The sequence below is a fragment of the Conger conger genome, chromosome 12 (assembly GCF_963514075.1).
Source record: "Conger conger chromosome 12, fConCon1.1, whole genome shotgun sequence".
Lineage (NCBI taxonomy): Eukaryota > Metazoa > Chordata > Actinopteri > Anguilliformes > Congridae > Conger > Conger conger.
This window is the reverse complement of record NC_083771.1, coordinates 4,021,245-4,038,928: the sequence shown is the minus strand read 5'-3', so window position 1 is coordinate 4,038,928 and position 17,684 is coordinate 4,021,245. Positions and strand designations below refer to the sequence as shown.

The 17,684-nt window shown below is 50.0% G+C and overlaps 1 protein-coding gene across 1 annotated transcript in view; it reads right to left on the bottom strand.

Moving 5' to 3' along the window:
* The window catches only part of mbd2 (methyl-CpG binding domain protein 2), a 46,680-nt gene extending 29,234 nt beyond the window's left edge, over positions 1 to 17,446 (bottom strand). The window contains exons 1-2 of the mRNA XM_061262464.1: positions 16,961 to 17,446; positions 5,336 to 5,495 (exon numbers count right to left, since the gene is read on the bottom strand). Of these exons, the coding sequence (XP_061118448.1) occupies positions 5,336 to 5,495; positions 16,961 to 17,076 (276 nt within the window). The 5' untranslated portion in view covers positions 17,077 to 17,446. The remainder of the gene's footprint in view (positions 1 to 5,335; positions 5,496 to 16,960) is intronic.
* Positions 17,447 to 17,684: the final 238 nt, after the last annotated feature.

Here is a 17,684-nt window from a genome sequence, read left to right as displayed (position 1 = left end):
GAGCGCGCTCAGTCGCCCTGGCTGGGTAGCTCCCTCGCGGGGGGTATGGTGCGCACAGAGCGAAAGCCGGCGGATTTCACAGCGCTCGACCAGCGCCTCGGGGCGGAGCTCCGGCGTGCTGACAGCGGCACCGGGACGTCGCCCTGGCGACGGCGCACACGCAGAAAACACGCCCGCCTCGGAGCGGCTCTCTGGAATGCGCTGCTGGTTTGTTGTGGGTGTGTTCGCCAGGCAGAGTGTCTTTCCACAGAACTGAGCCGTTTCCAACACGCCGTGAAAACTTCAAATACACTCATTCTGAAAAATCAGTGCATAGCAGTCGTCACTGTCATGGTATAAAGCTATATTTATCGTATCATATCGAACCCATTTGCTATACTCGCAGTGTTGTAGTTTGTAGTTGAAGAGTCCTGTGAGAAAAATAAAGAGCTAGGCCGTTCCCTTCATACTCTACCACCCCTGAGAAACTGGTACACACAGACGGTGTGCCAGGCCAGCGAATGGATCACAGGTCTACTCGAGGGGGCTAACCGCTCCTCCATCTTGTTTGCGAATGCGAACATCAGAGAGGTTCCTGCCGAATTACTGCCAGCCTTCCGATGCCACGTCCGATCGGCTGATGCATTACTACATCGAGCGAGCTGCACTCCGTAGAACTAGAGCAGGCTTCTGCGTGGTATTGAAAGGTATTCAAATATCAGTGTGAAAGGAGTAGAGTTGCGATCCTTCACGCAGCAGTCTAAGCAGAGACTGGGCGTGATGTTTTTATTGTGTGTAGAAAACATAATCATCAGGTTCAGAGGGCTCAGATAATGCATATAACTGATAATTGTGTGTTCGATGTTGCTCTACCAGCAGGACTAATGCCTCAGCTCCTGGCCAATCAGAGATATCATTTATGTAGTGTCTCTCCTATGAAGGCTCACTACCCCAGGGCCAATTCATGCAAATGCACCTTCCCAACTTCATAAAGGAGAACTAGTCCTACACTCTGAAACAAGCTCGTGTTCCCACAGTCATGCAATCTAAACTTCCTTTCCACAACAAACATCCACTCAAATTATTTCTGACAAAGCACTGACCTCAGCTATGGAACACTAAATGGTTGGATGTTCCTTCAAACATAGCATAGAAATTTACAACCCAGAAGTGGATATTGAAAGTGAGCAGGGCTAACTACACCAGGAGGTTTCGGAGAGCGGCCTCTCAGCGAGGTTTAACAAAACGACGGTTAGCGAAAACCGGGCTAACAGCAGGATAAACACATGGTGCCCCTCCCTTTCTTAAGGTACTGCCGCCCCACCCACATCAAAAGGCTCACAATCACTAATTACACACACTGCAGGCACAGATGAAGGCTTCTCCCAGACTCAGCCAAACACACGTCCAAGAACCGGTCTGCTGAAAGCCTTGAATGAGTGGTTTCAGAGAAGGGGACGACATTGAAGCGGGACACCCGGCCAGATGAAGGCATAAAAGACGAGCGCAGAGGGAACCGCGTCGTGTCTCTGGTTTAGGCCAACGGCAAACCGGCCAATAAACGTCTCTATACTTCCAAGGGAACGCCGCATTTGCAAATGGCCGTTTGAACTGCCATGTCAACGCTTTTCTCTGGAGAGTAAACCCATGTATTCCTTAAAGACTACATTTGAAGTGGAACATCGTTTGATCACAATGGTACTTTGGCCAATATGCAATACACACAACAGTGCAGGTCTACGCGTGGAACAACAGCAGAAAAAAAGACTAAAACGGTGCAAAACATTAACGGCGAATCTGTTCTGTATTCAAAAAGAGCATGTGCAGGAGTCAGCCAAACGCTCCTCCAGAGGCCGTTTTCCACGAAGCCCGAATGCGAATGTAATAACAGCTGTACGGAGTCAGCGGCAGGCCTTTCTGGGGCGTTATGCAGAAAAGCATAATACCGCGTGCGCCGTGCGCTAGGTTACGGCGCATTCCATTTCAAATTAAACTAAATCAATCACGCGTTCAGCGCGCCCTCGTAAACTCGTCAACCCCGTCCCCACGGCCGGAGAGAGTCCGTTTCCCAGAGTACAGCCGCGCCGAACACGACGCAGAGGAGCCGGGGTCTTCCCCTGTACACTCGCTCACACTCAGTGCTGTACGTTTCCTCCCACGGAACCTTCCAGAAGGCACAGGCACAGCCGCCGACAGCAGCACACTTATCAGCGAGCGGAATACTTTAGGCCACCGAGAGAGAGATTCAGAGCACAGCACTTCCAGGCTATAAGTCACTTCTCTACAGGCCAATAGATGTTGGGCGCTCTTGTTAAGGATGTGGGGGCCCCAGGAAACAGCAAGGTGCCCTCCAAAACATACTACTGAAAAGTTTATTTAGCCAAACATACGGCACAAAGAAGGTGTCTACACCCTTTTAGACTGTTCCTCTTCCCTTGCACTTATTCTATCACTCCCACTATTCTGCAGCAGAAACCTGTAAGCCAGCCAACCAGGCCAGTTCACTGAGCTGGGCGTGACGTCTGGCCGACCACAAGAACGCCACGTTTGTGTTGTTTATGGGGCAGTCCGCAAGCTAGTGGTTAAGCTACGTGACTGGGACCCGGAAGGTTGGTGGCTCAAGCCCTGGTGTAATCACGCTAAGATCTGCAGAACTGTTGGGCCCTTGAGCAAAATCCTTAACCCCAAATTGCTCTGGGGGAGGACTGTTAGTCTAATCAACTGTCAGTCGCTTTGGATAAAAGCATCAGCTAATTAACTGTAATGTACCGCGACTGGCGGCTCCTTACGTCCACAGCCCGCAGACACCTGGAGCAGGGTGCAGGTTTGAGATAAAGATCCACCAGCCTCTTATCATCTGCGCGCTGGGAGAGGTCTCCGTGCGAACAGAGGAGAGTGGCGGTGCTGGGCACGTACGCGGCCGGTTACACGCCTGCGTCCGCCTCCAGCGCTCAGCGTGTTCCCGCGGCGAAAACAGACCCGGCACGGGGGGCCAGCGAGCAGTTAAAGGCCCACACACACGTCCTCTTCCTGGTCCCTTCCTACAAAACGTTCGCAAAGAGCAGGGACGTAGGTCATTTTGGTTTTTTCCCCCCTAACCCCTTCCACTGCCCCTCCTGCAGTCAGCTCTCCGTTAACATGGACAGTGATAAGTGTAGCGTAAGTGGAGAGAATACAAGGAGAAAGAAGGAGCAAAATAACTGGGAAATAACCAACTAACAACAAACTAATTCAGAAGATCAACAGGGCTCTCAAAAGGCTTTTGGCTCAGTCTGAAAGAAGCAGATTAGATGGGCTCACACGTTTCTATTTAGCAACGTCATCCGATAATTTTGAAAAAAACAGACACCATGTCACGTGGAACAAATAGTTTTACAAGCAGCTCGAAAAATGTTCCGTTTGATCCTGAAACACGCACACTTCTCCCAAAATTGCAATTGTTGTACTTGAATCGGCATGGAACGTAAACCGAAAGCTCAAGTACGATACGAAAAGCTCAAAAACAAAGAATAAGAGCGCGGGCCTTGAACAGCAACGTCAACCCAGGAAGTGGAACGAAGACATTTGGTCTGCCGGCACGCCCCTGCGCGAAACGGAAGCGCATCGCGGGCCTTATCCTCCCAACCTCCCGACAGCTGGCGAGCTGGCAATCACACCCCGCCCCGCGTTGGTTTATACCGCGCAGGCCGTCCCAGCTGAAGCCCAGGCAGCAGCGGGCCTTCCCCGCCGTCAGAAAAAACCCAGCTACGCCCAGTCTGGCGCATTTCCCCAAACGCCCGAGGGGAAAAAACCTGCAAACGACGGAGCGCCACAAACCTACCACCCCCCCGTTTATTCGGCGGTTATTCTGGCCGGCGCGGAGCGAGTGTGAGAGGAGGTGGCGGGTGGCGACGCGCGGTAACCGCAGGCCGTAATCCGACCCCGTCGGGTCACTGAGCCGGAGCAGGGGGGGGGGGAGGGGTGTTGCGTTACCGCCTACAAATCAGAGTCCAGGCTGGGTCCGGGCTGGAGGCCTGCCGTTAGCACGCCGTTAGCACCCCTGGCCCAGGGCTAATGCTGCGTGTGCTTCTCCAGAGCAACACTCGCTGCCGGTTCTGCTCTCCACAGCGCTCTGCTGGGCCTTACAGAAGGTAAACACGCGGAAGGGAGCTTTTCAAAGGCCTACTTTAAAGGAGAAGTCAGACAGCTGGAAAAAAGGGCATATGCTCACCATTTAACACACAACTGAAGCTTGGCCTTTGTTTTGACAGAGTGCGTTCGGTTAGAGTGGTGTAGATTTCAAAATGCCCGTATGCTTAATTGCCCAGTGCTTTTCCTTGTGGGTGATGTGTTCTCCAGTACAAAACATTTCAAATTTCACCACAACATCCGTCTTCAGTGACAAAGTCAAACATGCTTGGCCAATGCGTGCTGGTAGAGGCTGATGAAAATACAAAATTTTATTGTATTATATTATGATTATTATGCGCAGTATTACTATTTGTATTACTATTATTGCTGCAAGTGCATTTCTGTAATAATTTCACACAAACATTCCACTCTGGAAAACCATGAGTACCATGAAGCCGTTTATTTCCCCAAATAACCATGAAGCAATAGCTGTGCTCCGAAAGACACAATGAAAAACTCCCTGGATGCGTTCCATGAGTGATATTACCATAACAAACAAGCGACGGTGGGACTTTCTGAAAGTGTATAAATAACCGCTTCTTCCACATCTGAGATTCATGTCTTCTGCCTCGATCCTGGTTTTGCCAATCTAATTCTGTCTGAGAGCTGAACTCTGACCTTTGTGCCACTGTGCTCTGGTGCATTATCAGTCTTCTAAAAACTGGAAGCACATTTCATGAACCCACGACAGGGGCATGCTCTTGCCCTAAGACTCACGGGCCATTTCATACCAGTTAACAGTAAAAACAATAACATTTGTACATTACATATGGTCCACCTCCCAAGTCAAATTAAAATATCGAGAATATTAGAGCAGTGCTTTACATTGGAAGTACGGCTTTTCTTATAGCTAACAAAACATGCTAAAAAGAAATAAGCATGAGCAAGGTTTCAACTATTATTCTCTATTTAAAGCACATTAGTGCAAATGGGTTCTCTTGGCTAGCTAGGAGTCACGGCACAAGTCACTTTGTTGGGTTTTGTGAACCTTCTGGTAGTTGTTTTAGAATGTTTGCCTTTAACTTGTATGTCCTCCATTTTCTAAAGAACTAATTGGACCTCTTTCCTAATCCATTAGTGAGAAATGCGTGCGTTCCTCCCTGGGTTTTTCGTCACTTGGCCCTCTTAAAGGCGCAGTGCGTGGTGAGGTTTTCCCGCCTGTGGTTCTGCAGGTGTGTGGCCGTACCTTGGACAGGCTCATGTTCTCGTTCCGGAGCCTCTGCTTGTTCTTCTGCAGTTTGCTGGGCATCATCTTCCCCGTGCGGAAGTCGAAGCAGCCCAGGTCCACCGTGTTCCCCAGGTACCGCGACAGCTGGGGCTTGCTCCTGAACTTCTTCCCCGTGGGGCTGGAGGGGAGAGCGGCACTCGTCAGCGCGCAGAATCATAATGACGCTTTTATCCAAAGCCACTTACAGTTGATTAGACTAAGCAGGGGACAATCCCACCTGGAGCAATGCGGGGTTAAGGGCCTTGCTCAAGGGTCCCAACAGCTGTGCGGATCTTACCGTGGCTTTAACCACCAACCTTCCAGGCCCCAGCCATGCACCTTAGCCACTAGGCCACAGGTTACAGTACTTTAAGGCATAGAGAGTAACTCACAGTGCAGCACTTCCAAGAAACTCAGTAACTTCTCTGCAGCCCCTATAGAGCCTTGTTATTTAGGATGTGGGGCCCCAGGAACAGCCTTGGAGGACCCTGAGGACCGCTGTCTAAGGGTCCTTGGGACCTGAGAGCCCGGCTAAGCAGAGCGTCTATGGCGAGTCCACGCTCCACAGCGCCGGTCGCCATGACGCTGGCGGGGAGACACGCCCCCCACAGTGGCACACCTGCGTTCCTGCCTCGCCCGGACATGAAGCGCACCCATGGGAGGCTTTGAGTGCAGCAGCCAGGTGCAGTATGGGAAGGGACTTCAGACACGGCTGTAGGTACTTTCCCTCAAGGTCAATCCCCACAGAAAACCCCACAGATATGCAGCGGCTTCAGGAAGTATTCAACCCATTCAGTTTCATCACTCTTTACTGTGCTGAAGATTTCATTTTAAATGGATAAAATTGCCATTTGCGCCCAGAAATCGATACACCATAACCCATAATGAGAAAGTGAAAACATGCTTAGACATCTCTTTTACAATTTATTCGTATTTTTTACACACTCTAATTGGTGTTGTATGTGTGCTGAAAAACTTGTCTAGAGAAGACGTATCACGCAAACGCTACAAATGGTGCGGTACAATGCATTGGATATGTTTTCCCTCATCTAGTATGTTGAAATGCATACTATCCCCATCAAATAAAAGAGAAAAGAAAAGCCCTCAAGAAAAGGCAGTAAATCAGGCAGTAGTAATCAACACTGAGCTCAAACATATCTGAATTAGAGGGAGTTACTCGCATTCACCAGATCAGTTGAACTTTCGAAACCTTTTTACAGCACACAGCAGCAAAACACGGTTTGCTAAAAAGGCCATTGTGGCAAAAGGTGTTACACTACATTACATTAATGTCATTTGGCTGACGCTTTTATCCAGAGTGACATACAGTTCATTAGACTAAGCAGGAGAGAATCCTCGCCTGGAGCAAAGCAGGGTTAAGGGCCTTGCTCAAGGGCCCAACGGCTGTGCGGATCTTATTGTGGCTACACCGGGGATCAACCGTCGACCTTGCGGGTCCCAGTCATGTACCTTACTGTACGTGTTGTACCACTACGCTAATTAATCCAAGGTTAATCCAAGGTTAATCCAAGGTTAATCCAAGCTCAGGTGTGACCAAAATCACCAGAACTGGGAAGTGACATCACAGCCTCCTGAGAAGGAGACCTGTAAACACAGACCGATGGGCAGCACAAGGTAGACATGTTCCCCATGAGCTCCGCTTCAGATGCATTCTGCAGATTTCATGCCCGCGGTGGACGTGGGGCACAGGGCTCGTATTTATAGCACTGACCTCCTGCGCCGTAAACAGATTAGCGTAATTACAGATGCAAATAGCCGGGTCCGGCCTCTCCTCGAGACTGCAGAGCTGCACGCTACACACGCAGTCTGGGGTCCGACTGGCTTACGCTACACAGCCCCACGTGCAAAGGGTTAGCGCTATGATAATAAATGCTCGCCAAGGCAACACCAAATTTCTGTTTATTTTCCCCCAAAATGTTTGTGCGCCCCGTATTACCAGAAAGTCCCCTCTCTCCGTCAACAGCACAGCCTGAGTGGTGCCCAGTGGCGCCTGTTGTGTTAAGCCCACACAAACACCGGGTATTACCCAACAGCCCTCAAATGGAAATAAGTCATTTTGAGATTAGGCTGCAACCTCGAGACGGCACAATCTTGCAAATTCTCAACGTCAACATGCGTACAATTAAGCTGAGCAGTAGTGGAGCCTAGATTAAAAATAGAGAAAACATACCTAAAAATACAGACTATGTAAAACGCAACATATTTTGTAAATTATATTTTTTTATGCGGTAGGGAGTTGGGGGTGGGGGCTCAAGCTTGATGGGTCAGAGGATTGCATCAGAGAGAGAGAGAGAGAGAGAGGGGGGGGGGGGCAGGAGAGCAAGAGTGCAAGAGTGCGAGAGAGAGCAACAGAAAGAGAAAGAAAGAGAGAGAGGGGTTGTCAGACAAGACAATACAACCAGGCTCACCAGTGTGCCTGAAAGCTAGAACCCAATTACTTTTTCAGCAGGGACAATTCAGGGAGATCTTAAGATGGAACCAAAACTTTAAAAATAGCAGAAAGCTGAAGGGAAAGTCCAGACTGTTTTTCACACTGAAATACGGCGGAACAATATACCAGGGATGAAGGTGGATTACCAGAAAAAACATAACCGCCATCAGCAAAAAGCGGCCGCCAACATTGTTCTGAGTTACCTAGGGCTGGGCCATTTTCATACGAAAAGCCAAATGCAGTTCCACAATATTATCACAAGGATATGTTTTTGGCCTGTGTGGGAGAGATGGCGGACTTTAATCTGTGTTTATTTCTCTCCGTAGAGCTAATGGGCTGAAATGTGATCTGTCCCACTTCCTCAAGCTGAAGCAACCAATCACAATGCTGTTTATTTAAAGTGTTTGAACCCTGAAGACCATATAGGCGGCTTGACTGTACCGTGGTGAGACGCGTACTCAGGCCAGGATCCCGGTTATTACCAGCTAAGGCAGCTAGCCCCAAAACGAGGGGTTCTTTTATGGTGCCCTTAGTCATGCCTGAAAGTGCGCACCTCCCCTGACAAAACATCACAGAGGGGGGAGGGCCCCGCTTTATTGACCCCCGCACAATAGGTGCATTCCCCCCCAGCCGATGGGATGCCCTACGACCTAGCTCTGAGTGTGCGCCGTCTGTGTGAGAGTGTGTGCGTGCATGTACACAAGTGTGTGTGTGGTGCATGTGAGTGAGAGAGTGAGAGTGTGTGGCAGAGTGTATGTGTGAGAGCGAGTGAGAGTGTATGTGTGTGTGTGTTTGTGTGTGACAGTGTGTGTGTGTGCGCGTGTGTGTATGTGCGTGTGCGTGTGTGTGCATGTGTCAGTGTGAGCATGTGCGTGTGTGCCAGTGTGTGTGTGCGTGTGCGTGTGTGTGTGTGCGCGGCTACCTCTCCGTGACTTACAGCCCCGCACCTCGTAAAAAGCAAAAAGGCCAGGCCGAAGCGCAGAGTTTGATCTCGGGGCTAGTTTCGCTTCTCGTTTCTCGTGTTCCCGTGCTACAGAGGCACTTCCCTTACAGGAACCTCCCGCCTAGACAGTAGGCCTGACTGCAAGAAGCGGGCTCCCGCTAGAATCAGAGTTATTTTATATTACCTTTCAATGAGGTTCTAAGGGTAAATGTGCGATCTTCAACAAGTTTTCGACACAGGGTACTTTTGCTACTTTAACTACTTTTGGAAGGTTGACAGCCATTTTGAGGCATGTTGCTTTAAATATATTTTGGGTCAACATTTTTTGTAGTGAAATTCCTGCACAAACCAGTGAGATGGGAAAGAATTTGACACCCACGGCATAGGGATATTGTAATAGGAAAGAATTTTAAAATTTCCTTTTTAAAAGAGAGTTGCAAATTTTACCAGTTTCATGTAATGATCAAAGGGTTTTTCTTAAATGTGGACAAATGAGTGTAGGATTATATATAGTAGTTTGCAAAGACTCTGTAGCTAGTTAAGAGCCTTTCAATTCCTGCTTTTGGAATGTTTCTAGATTCTTCCTGGCAGAACACCTCTATCTTCAAGTCTGGCGACTGCGGTGGCCATTCCAAAACCTTCGTCCGTCTTCATGGTTGATTTTGGGGTATGCTTTGGATCATTGTCTTGCGGGAATACCCAAACTCTCTTCAACCTCAATGTCTGGACTGACACCTTTGAACATTCGCCTCTAGAATTTCTTGATATTTGGTGGAATCTATTCTTCCTTCCACTCGCACAATATTTCCTGTGCCCCCAGCTGCCACACAACCGCAAAGCATCATGGATCCATGGATGTTCTTCTCTACAAAGGCTTCTCTACAAAAGTTTCAAGAAACCCATGGTTGTTAACACCAGACAGAACAGCCACTGCAGTTGGATACTTTAGAAGGCATGGAGTTACTTCAGAATAAAATGTTCAGCCCTGGAATTATACTCACCTGACTCATTAAAGCCCTTATAATTAAATCTGGGCCTTTGTATTCATCTTTTTAAAAAGTTTACACAGGGCCCTCTGCCTTTAAAAGAAATTAAATTATGAACAGTAAGAAATGAAAATAAAAAGCAATCTTGCTTTAAAATTTGCAGATTTAACTCCATTTAGAGTTGAGGTTTGCTTTCGACCACATACAGATTCACTGTAACATATTTTAACCGGGGGTTAAAATAAAAAACAGCAGGTCTATCTTCTCCTTCTCTGAGCAGAAGGGGCGGGGGGGGCTGTTATCTAAACTGAATTCTGGGAAAGAGAAGCTCCCGAGCACACGGTGCGTCTGAGGGTTGGCCGGCCGGTCGGAAGGCAGGAAGGGCGGTCCTTCGACGGCGCGGTCTAATTATTTCCATGCACCGCCGTTAGGGCGACCGGTGGACGGACTGGAAGGAGCACGCCGGCGTGCGAGGCGGTGCTCACAGTCCCTGACTGCAGCCGAGCTGGGCCGCATGACTCAGCGATGAGTCAGAGCTGGGGGTGGGTGGGAGGGGGGAGGTTAAAACCCTTGGTTACCGCTCAGAAGGCCTGTCTCAGCAGGGCCTGCTGGGAAGAGTCGTACGCAGGCCGTACGGAGACGAGACTTCTGGCCGTGACGGCTAGCCGTCCAGCCAAAGCCCAACCCCAATGTCTGCAGAGCTGAGCAGGGGGGCGTTAGCACACCGCACTGGCAGTTTGAGCAGGGGGGCGTTAGCACACCGCACTGGCAGTTTGAGCAGGGGGGCGTTAGCACACCGCACTGGCAGTTTGAGCGCGTCGAGGTTAAGGGAACGCCGCTTGTCTCAGGTAATGAAGATCCCCACATTTCTACATCCCCTCATCAACTCAATCATTTTCAATATTTGGCAATATAGAATGGTTAGATTACACATAACACGTATGTGCAACACAACTGAAATCTTTATTTTATTCATACTGCCAGGACTATTATAGCAAACAACTCGAGAAATATATTTAAAGCTTCAAGACTAAAAATTCTGTAAACATTTCGTTGGAGGAGGACAGCATTGGCGTGCGCTTAATCATGCACACTTTCAATCAGCGTCTTCGTCCGTTATTTGTATTTTTCCATGCGTGGTTTTTTTTCCCCCGTCGTGTTTGAATTCTTTGACGTTTGATTTGCGTCTCTTTGCTCACAGTCCAAGGTGAGGCTCAGAGGGAGCGCTGGCAGGCCTCCAGCCGTGAGTTAAAAAGGCTGGCGTGAATCCAGCCCAGGTGGGCGACACGCACCGCCGATGTGCCCCGTTCCCACCTCCGCTGCCAAACGCTTTGAGATGTGGAGATTAAAGTCACGATACGGCAGCAGCCCATTCGCAGCAAGTTCAGAGAATGCCGGGACAAACGTTTCGCGAGCTGGAGAAGTGAACTTTGCGCCGCGTCGGATTGGCGAACCTGGTGTGGGAGACACGGAGGGTCCAGGTGTGCTCTGCGCGGTAGTCGGCCCTGCTCAGGAGAAACCGAAAGTCTTTTGCCGTCCGTGTTCTGCCAAAGAGACCGCTTCCTGCCTGCCGAGGTGCTAGACGGTGAGGTATTGATTAACCAGAATTTCTCGTTTCATCGACAGCCGCAGAAACGTTGGCGATTTCCGTTGACTTAAAAGCCCTTCAACTGTTAAACTAATGAATATTCCAAAACCAGTATTGTTTGCGCATGAGGATCCACTTTTGGCCCTTTTGCGTGGGGGTCTAGACTAAGGGCTTTTTTCTGCTTAATACAGCAAACTCGGCGTGAGTAAGAGAAGAGTCTTCCCCCGTTTTCGTGCAGAAAGACGACAACCCCCCCACCCCCCCGTAAGCTCCTCTCTGCGCGCTCATCGTGAAATTAGATTACGGGAGCCGAGGACTCATTTCACACCGCGTAACCTCAGCCGACGCGGCCCGCCCGGAGCAGCCAGCCGCACGGGCGACCGCCCCGTTCCGGTGCAGCGTCGTCACGGACGCACCGTCCCTGGAAAACAAAGACGCGGGAAGGAGGGCGGGCGGGGAGGGGGCAGGGAGGAAAGGCAGGACACGCCGAGGGAGGCCTCTGAGCCCCGCCCTACCCCCCCGGCGGCCGGCATCGCCCAGCCCGCGGAAAAAGGCCCGTTTCTTTGGGAGAGGAGAGCGCGGATCTCCTAGCGCTGGCTGGGGCGGGCCCGGCTGGGCCCGATGTGCGAGTGCAAAAGGGCGTGGGCAGGAGGAGTGTGGTTTCACAGGGTGGGGGAGGGGGGCCGGGGACTCGCTGGAGGATTCTGCTCGCTCAGAATTTAACCCCGTCAGCGCCGCACGCGGCGGGGGGAGAGGAAGGCGGCTGAATCATTCACCGGCCGGGGGAGCGTTGGCGAGCGTGGCGGGCGGGCGGGTGGGAGCAGCGCACCCAGAGGACGGTTCCCGGGGCCAACGAGCGGACAAGCCCCACGGAGCGGCCCCATCCCGTCGCCCGTCAGGAGGTCCAGCCCGTTTTTACTGTGAAGCTGAACACAAAGCGTGATATATAACCACCGTGGTTTACATAACCACAGTGTGCCTGCAAAATTATTAATGCAAGATCTGAGTACTTATTCATACCAACGCCTACATGATCTTATCATGGACCATATATTCCTGATTGCTTATTATCACCACCCTGCACCAAGGAGATTGTAGCCTACGCTCCACGTAAGTGACTAAGTTCACCTGCACGTTCGCCCGCCACGCTCGCCAACAGCAATGGAAAAGGTTTCTTAAAACAGATGAACCAAAGGATTTCGCAGCCGTTGCAAAATCCAGGCACTTCGACAACATCCAATTTTCCAAAAAACAAAATTAAGCGCTTGCAAGGTTTTCAAGGGCCAGTTTGGACCAACTGTAGGACTACAAGCCAAGCTGACACTATCTTCCATATCACTTGTAAATATGCCTAATGTAAAACCCATTTCAAAAGGAAAGCAACTTCATTTGCTTGCTGCTTAATGCATTTTGAGACGTGTACTACATTTAACATACACATTTGTCAACCACAATAACAAAAAACAAACTCAATGTATTGGCATTGAACTTGACTACAAAGAGCTTGTGAAAAAGAGTATTGTGGTGCACATCGGCCCGATTATTTCCACCCGAGCGGACACACTTCCTCCCTTTGCTGCACTGAGGCGAACCGCGTTTGGCGTTCCCGTGCATTTCAGAAAAAGCAGCAGCACGGACACAGTCAGCATCGCAACCGCCCGTCCCATCTGTCATATGTGTGCCTTCCTCACCCGGCGTCACGCGTTGCCCGCGAGGTCCGTCTGCCAGCTCCCCGAGAGAAATCCCTGTGGCGCTCGGTGGCTGAGCTTCAAACCAGCAACCCTTCTCATCTCCTGCCTGCTACAGACCTTAAATACATCTGGTCCTGGGGGGGAGGCGCTACAGACCTTAGATGGTCCAGGTCCTGGGGGGGAGGCGATATTGGCATGGGCAGTCATCAGTGTGTTGTGGAAGTCACAACTGGAAGCTTGACAAAGCTGAGTATCTGGGGACGAGTGGTAGATAGTCCTAAAATGGATGGGTCGGTAACCGTACGAGATTTTCCCGGTCAGGGGGGGGGCGGGTCCCAGGGTTTGGTCTTTCTGATCGCAGCAACCTGCATAACAACCAGTATCCACCCCTCCTTCCCTGATTCGAACTACGAGTCGTTCTGACCCTCTCTCAGACAATAACAACCCAGGCCCCCCCGGGCCGCCCCACACCCCCCCCCTCCCTCCCTCCCTCCCTCCCTCTCGCTCACACAGAAAGGGACCATACGCACATTCCCTCGCCAAAGGGGCCACCCTCTCCTTCGCACTCTCCAGTTCCCACTTTTTAACGCCAGACGGCAGGTCTAGGGGTCTGAATGCTGGGTGCCCAAAAGCCTGGGACCCCAGGACTGCGAGGTGAGCGTTGACTTTGTCTTGAGGAGCCAGTTCACCAAGGGGTGACTCAAGAGTGACTCATAACGACATCCCTGTCTGGCCCGAGAAAGGAAACATGCAGACTATGCAAAGGATAGCAAACATTCCCAAACTCCCACCCCCTCCAGGCCTTCCTCAGTCTGGAGATTATCCGGAAGAGGTCTAATCCAGCCCCTTCCCACATCTTCAACAAGTTCTGCGGAAAGACGGAGCTTACAGGAAGGGAGCGAGAGCGCTGCCAAGTCGAGCCAGGACATGTTTTCAGGCTCGCATCTGACGGGACCTCGAACGGGACCGGGCTAATGGGACATCGAACACGACCGGGCGAATGAGACTTCATCTGAATTACCCCGCTTTTTCGTTTTCTTTCCCTCTCCCGGTACGTAGGACCACAAAAAAATAAAAGACAACTCTACCTTGTGGATGAAGCTCATGGTCAACCATAATACTCACGACAACTTTGAACAGTCACCTTAGCCTACGTGAGCAATCTATGACTCTACGCATATCAAGATGACTGCGGTTTGCTGAAGACTGTGGTGAAGGCCAGCTACTTTCGCAATGGCTGCCTTACAGAGATGTGGTACAGTATCCTTGCCTTTTCTTAAACAAACTATCGACTCGGCCGGGTGTCCAGCACAAAGCACAATTCTCACCCTTTCCCAGAAAGCATGAAGCAGTCTGCGTGAAGCGGCGAGAAACCTGAACGCGTCCGCGAAAACGCGGAAAGAAAAACGGGGAGCGGAATCGAGGGGCCAGGCCGCGGCGGTTCAACGCACGGCGTGAGAAGTCGCCGGCGTGTCGCCAGGACGGCAGATTGGGTTGCCATGGCGACCCTGCCCCCGCGTAATTTCCAACGGTCACCGAAAGAGACCGGAGAGGAGCGTGCATGCAGGGCTCGGGATCGGTTTACAGCTCCTCCGCACCTCCGCACCCCGGCACCTTAAACAAACCAAACACCCCTCCCCCTCTGGCCACATCAGCGTGAACAGGATTCGCTGGGGGGAGAAAGCGAGAGAGAGAGAGAGAGAGAGAGAGAGAAGAAATGACAACTTGAACGGTGCTGCTCAAAAGTAGCCCGTCACAACCGCTGCAGAAACCAGAGCGAGTCATTCTGAGAAATCCCTCATTACAGCCCGCTTCCTGCCACCAGGACAACGCGCACTCGGTTGCAGCGAAGCACACCGAGAACACACAGTCGCAAGGGAAACCAGAGCCCCGGATCCAGAATGGCGAACGCTGAAGAGCTCACGGGCTCCCAGTCACGTCGCCGGTGCGATTGCTTTTTTGATTACGTAAAGAAATTGATGTAATTATCTACTTTTGGTTCACGTCCCTCTTCGCCAGACACGAACACAGACGGGCATCCGAACAAAGGATGTGAAAGAGAGAGAGAGAGAGAGAGAGAGAGAGAGACGCCAAATATACCGGGCCAGGGCCACACCTCAGACCCAAATCCTGCACGATCGCCCGGACCTGCACGGAGCCGCGCGGCCTGCGTGCTGGGAGCACGTCATGAGAATGAGAATGAGAATGAGAGGCGTTTCCACAAGCGGCCCTCCCGGGATGACGGCGGGCCGCGGTCACAGTCAGGAGGGCCGGCCGCCGCCGAAGGGCCTTGCCTCACACTTCCTGCCCCTTTCGGGAGCAACGGCGTTTCGATTCCCAGGCAAAACCGAGAACACGGTGAAAGCACCCCCCTCAAGTCACGTCCCCGTAAACTTAATTTTCTATTCTATGACAAAAAGAGGTACTCTTTTATCTGGTATTATTGTCTAAAAGTCAGAACCTAAACGAGTAAGTTAGAAATAACAGTAGCCCTTTATTGAGAACATAAAAAAATTGACATTGAAGATTATGTTTCTTTACTTTTCTTTATCAAGTTCTCAGAAGGCTTTTCCACTACTGCATCCAGTGATATCACTAATACTGCATCATAACCACACTACAATGCAAGAAGCAAAATTAAGCTGTACATAGTTATAGCAGGACCTCTGGTGACCCAGGCAGGCTTCCTGGAAATAACAGCAGGCTCTATAGACAAACGATGAACAATGCATTTCAGCAATTGATTGAATATCCTGCACAATGACAGACCGATCAAAATTAAACTGACCACTAAACATGAAAATAATCTGGTCACTTCCAGCTGATATGAAACCAAGTTGCGGCAACTTTAAAAGAATAGCGTAAAACATTATGTGAATAATTGTGTATCCTCGCACCACATATTAAGGCAAAGACCCTAGCTATTGCACACTTCAAAGTAGTGTTCCATCAAAGTGCTCCAGCAAGCAAATGTGTTCAACAATAATGTATGTAAATGTATGCCAAATGTGAAAATAACAGAAGCCAGTATTTAAAACACAATGGTCTTCTTCCTTGACATCAAAATAACAACATTGCATTATTAAATTATTAATGCAGTCTCTTCAGGTTAAGAGAAAGGGGTGGGGTGTGGGCCACTAAATTAAAAACTAGATCACTAGGAAGTGTCCATACTTATTCGCTCAACCAGGGAAGTAGGTGTCGATGTGCAAGATTGTCATATGCATTTGAGTTGTGGACCCAGGGTGAAATTGTACTGAAAATAACATTTGAGCGGCCCAGTTTTGAGAAGCACTGTCACACAGAAAGCGTGTACTTATTGGAGGCTTCTCTCACTTATTCTGTGTGACCTTCTGACCACGCAGATGAGAAGCCACTGCTCATGCACGAACTAAAAGCTTTTAAGAGTTCCAAGAATTAACCGTATAACTTTTAACAGCTAGCTAGATGCTGTTCGTATTGATGTTAGTTGGGTAGTTACAGCTTAAATTCAGTCACGTAGCCTAGCTACCAAAAAACACAGCGGAACTAATGACTTGTTCGGTATTTTGAAGTTGACAAAACACTCGAAAAGATAAAATATAAAAAGTGCTCCTCGAGTGGCAATTGTAAATGGACTACATCGCTATACACTTCAGTTGACTAGAAGTTAACACCCAGTAACAGCTACCAGCCTCCTTCTTTGTGAGAATACACTTTGACAGAAACGGTTACAAATGTAGCCAGCTCGACTAACTCGCCACAGTAGCTAGCTTTCGTGTTGCCCTGCTAACAAGGTAGCAAGGCTACCTCGCAGCTTTACTGATTAGCTAGCTGTCTTGTTCAAGCTGTAACTTAACTTTGAGAATATGCATAGCTAGAGAAAATAGGTAACAAATAGTGCATCAGTGTCTCCCGCAATCTTGACAACTCTTGTTACGCACTCCTGTTACTGGCAGATTTACCTGTAGTAGTAGACATCGCTCTTGCCAGCACTGAGCCCCGACTTCCGGATCACTTCTTCTTTCTTCCAACCCTGGGGCAGAGCTGGGCAGTCCATCCTCTTCCTCTCCATGATCATTTAGCTATTGCACTTAGAGGGTATTACCCCAGCCAAGGCTGTTAAAATGTGGGAAGCTCTTGCGACACAACAGCAGTGAAAAACAGAAGATGTGGCCTCGGTCAATAACGTTATACAATAAAGTTTGCCAATAGTTGACCTCTGCCGGTTGTTCACGGGGTCCTGTCCAGGTTTGCTACCGACCCTAAGTAGCTTTACTCTCCGATCAGCAACTAGCTAGCGTACACTCACGGCAGCACCTCCAGCACTCGGCGGCAGCGGCAGCGTAAAGCCCTGTGACGCTATGAAATTGCAGCACTTCCCACACACTGACCAAGCGCCTGGCAACACACACTGGCTCAGAACGAAAGCCCCGCCTCTCATGGGTTCCGCCGCGTCACTGCTTCCAAACTAAGCTGATTTAAGTCCGTACAGCGATGCCACATTACTCCCTAGGCAGCCAGCTATTTCAGAAAGAGCGCATTGCACATCTCGGTGTAACCTGGTCCACTCTGGAATGCATCGCGTAGTATTAGCTTCCTATTTTGTAACTTTACTGCTCGTTGTGTTTTCCACTCTTTATCACAGCTAGCTAACAGTTAACGTTAGCCACCCAGAAATAACGGCTT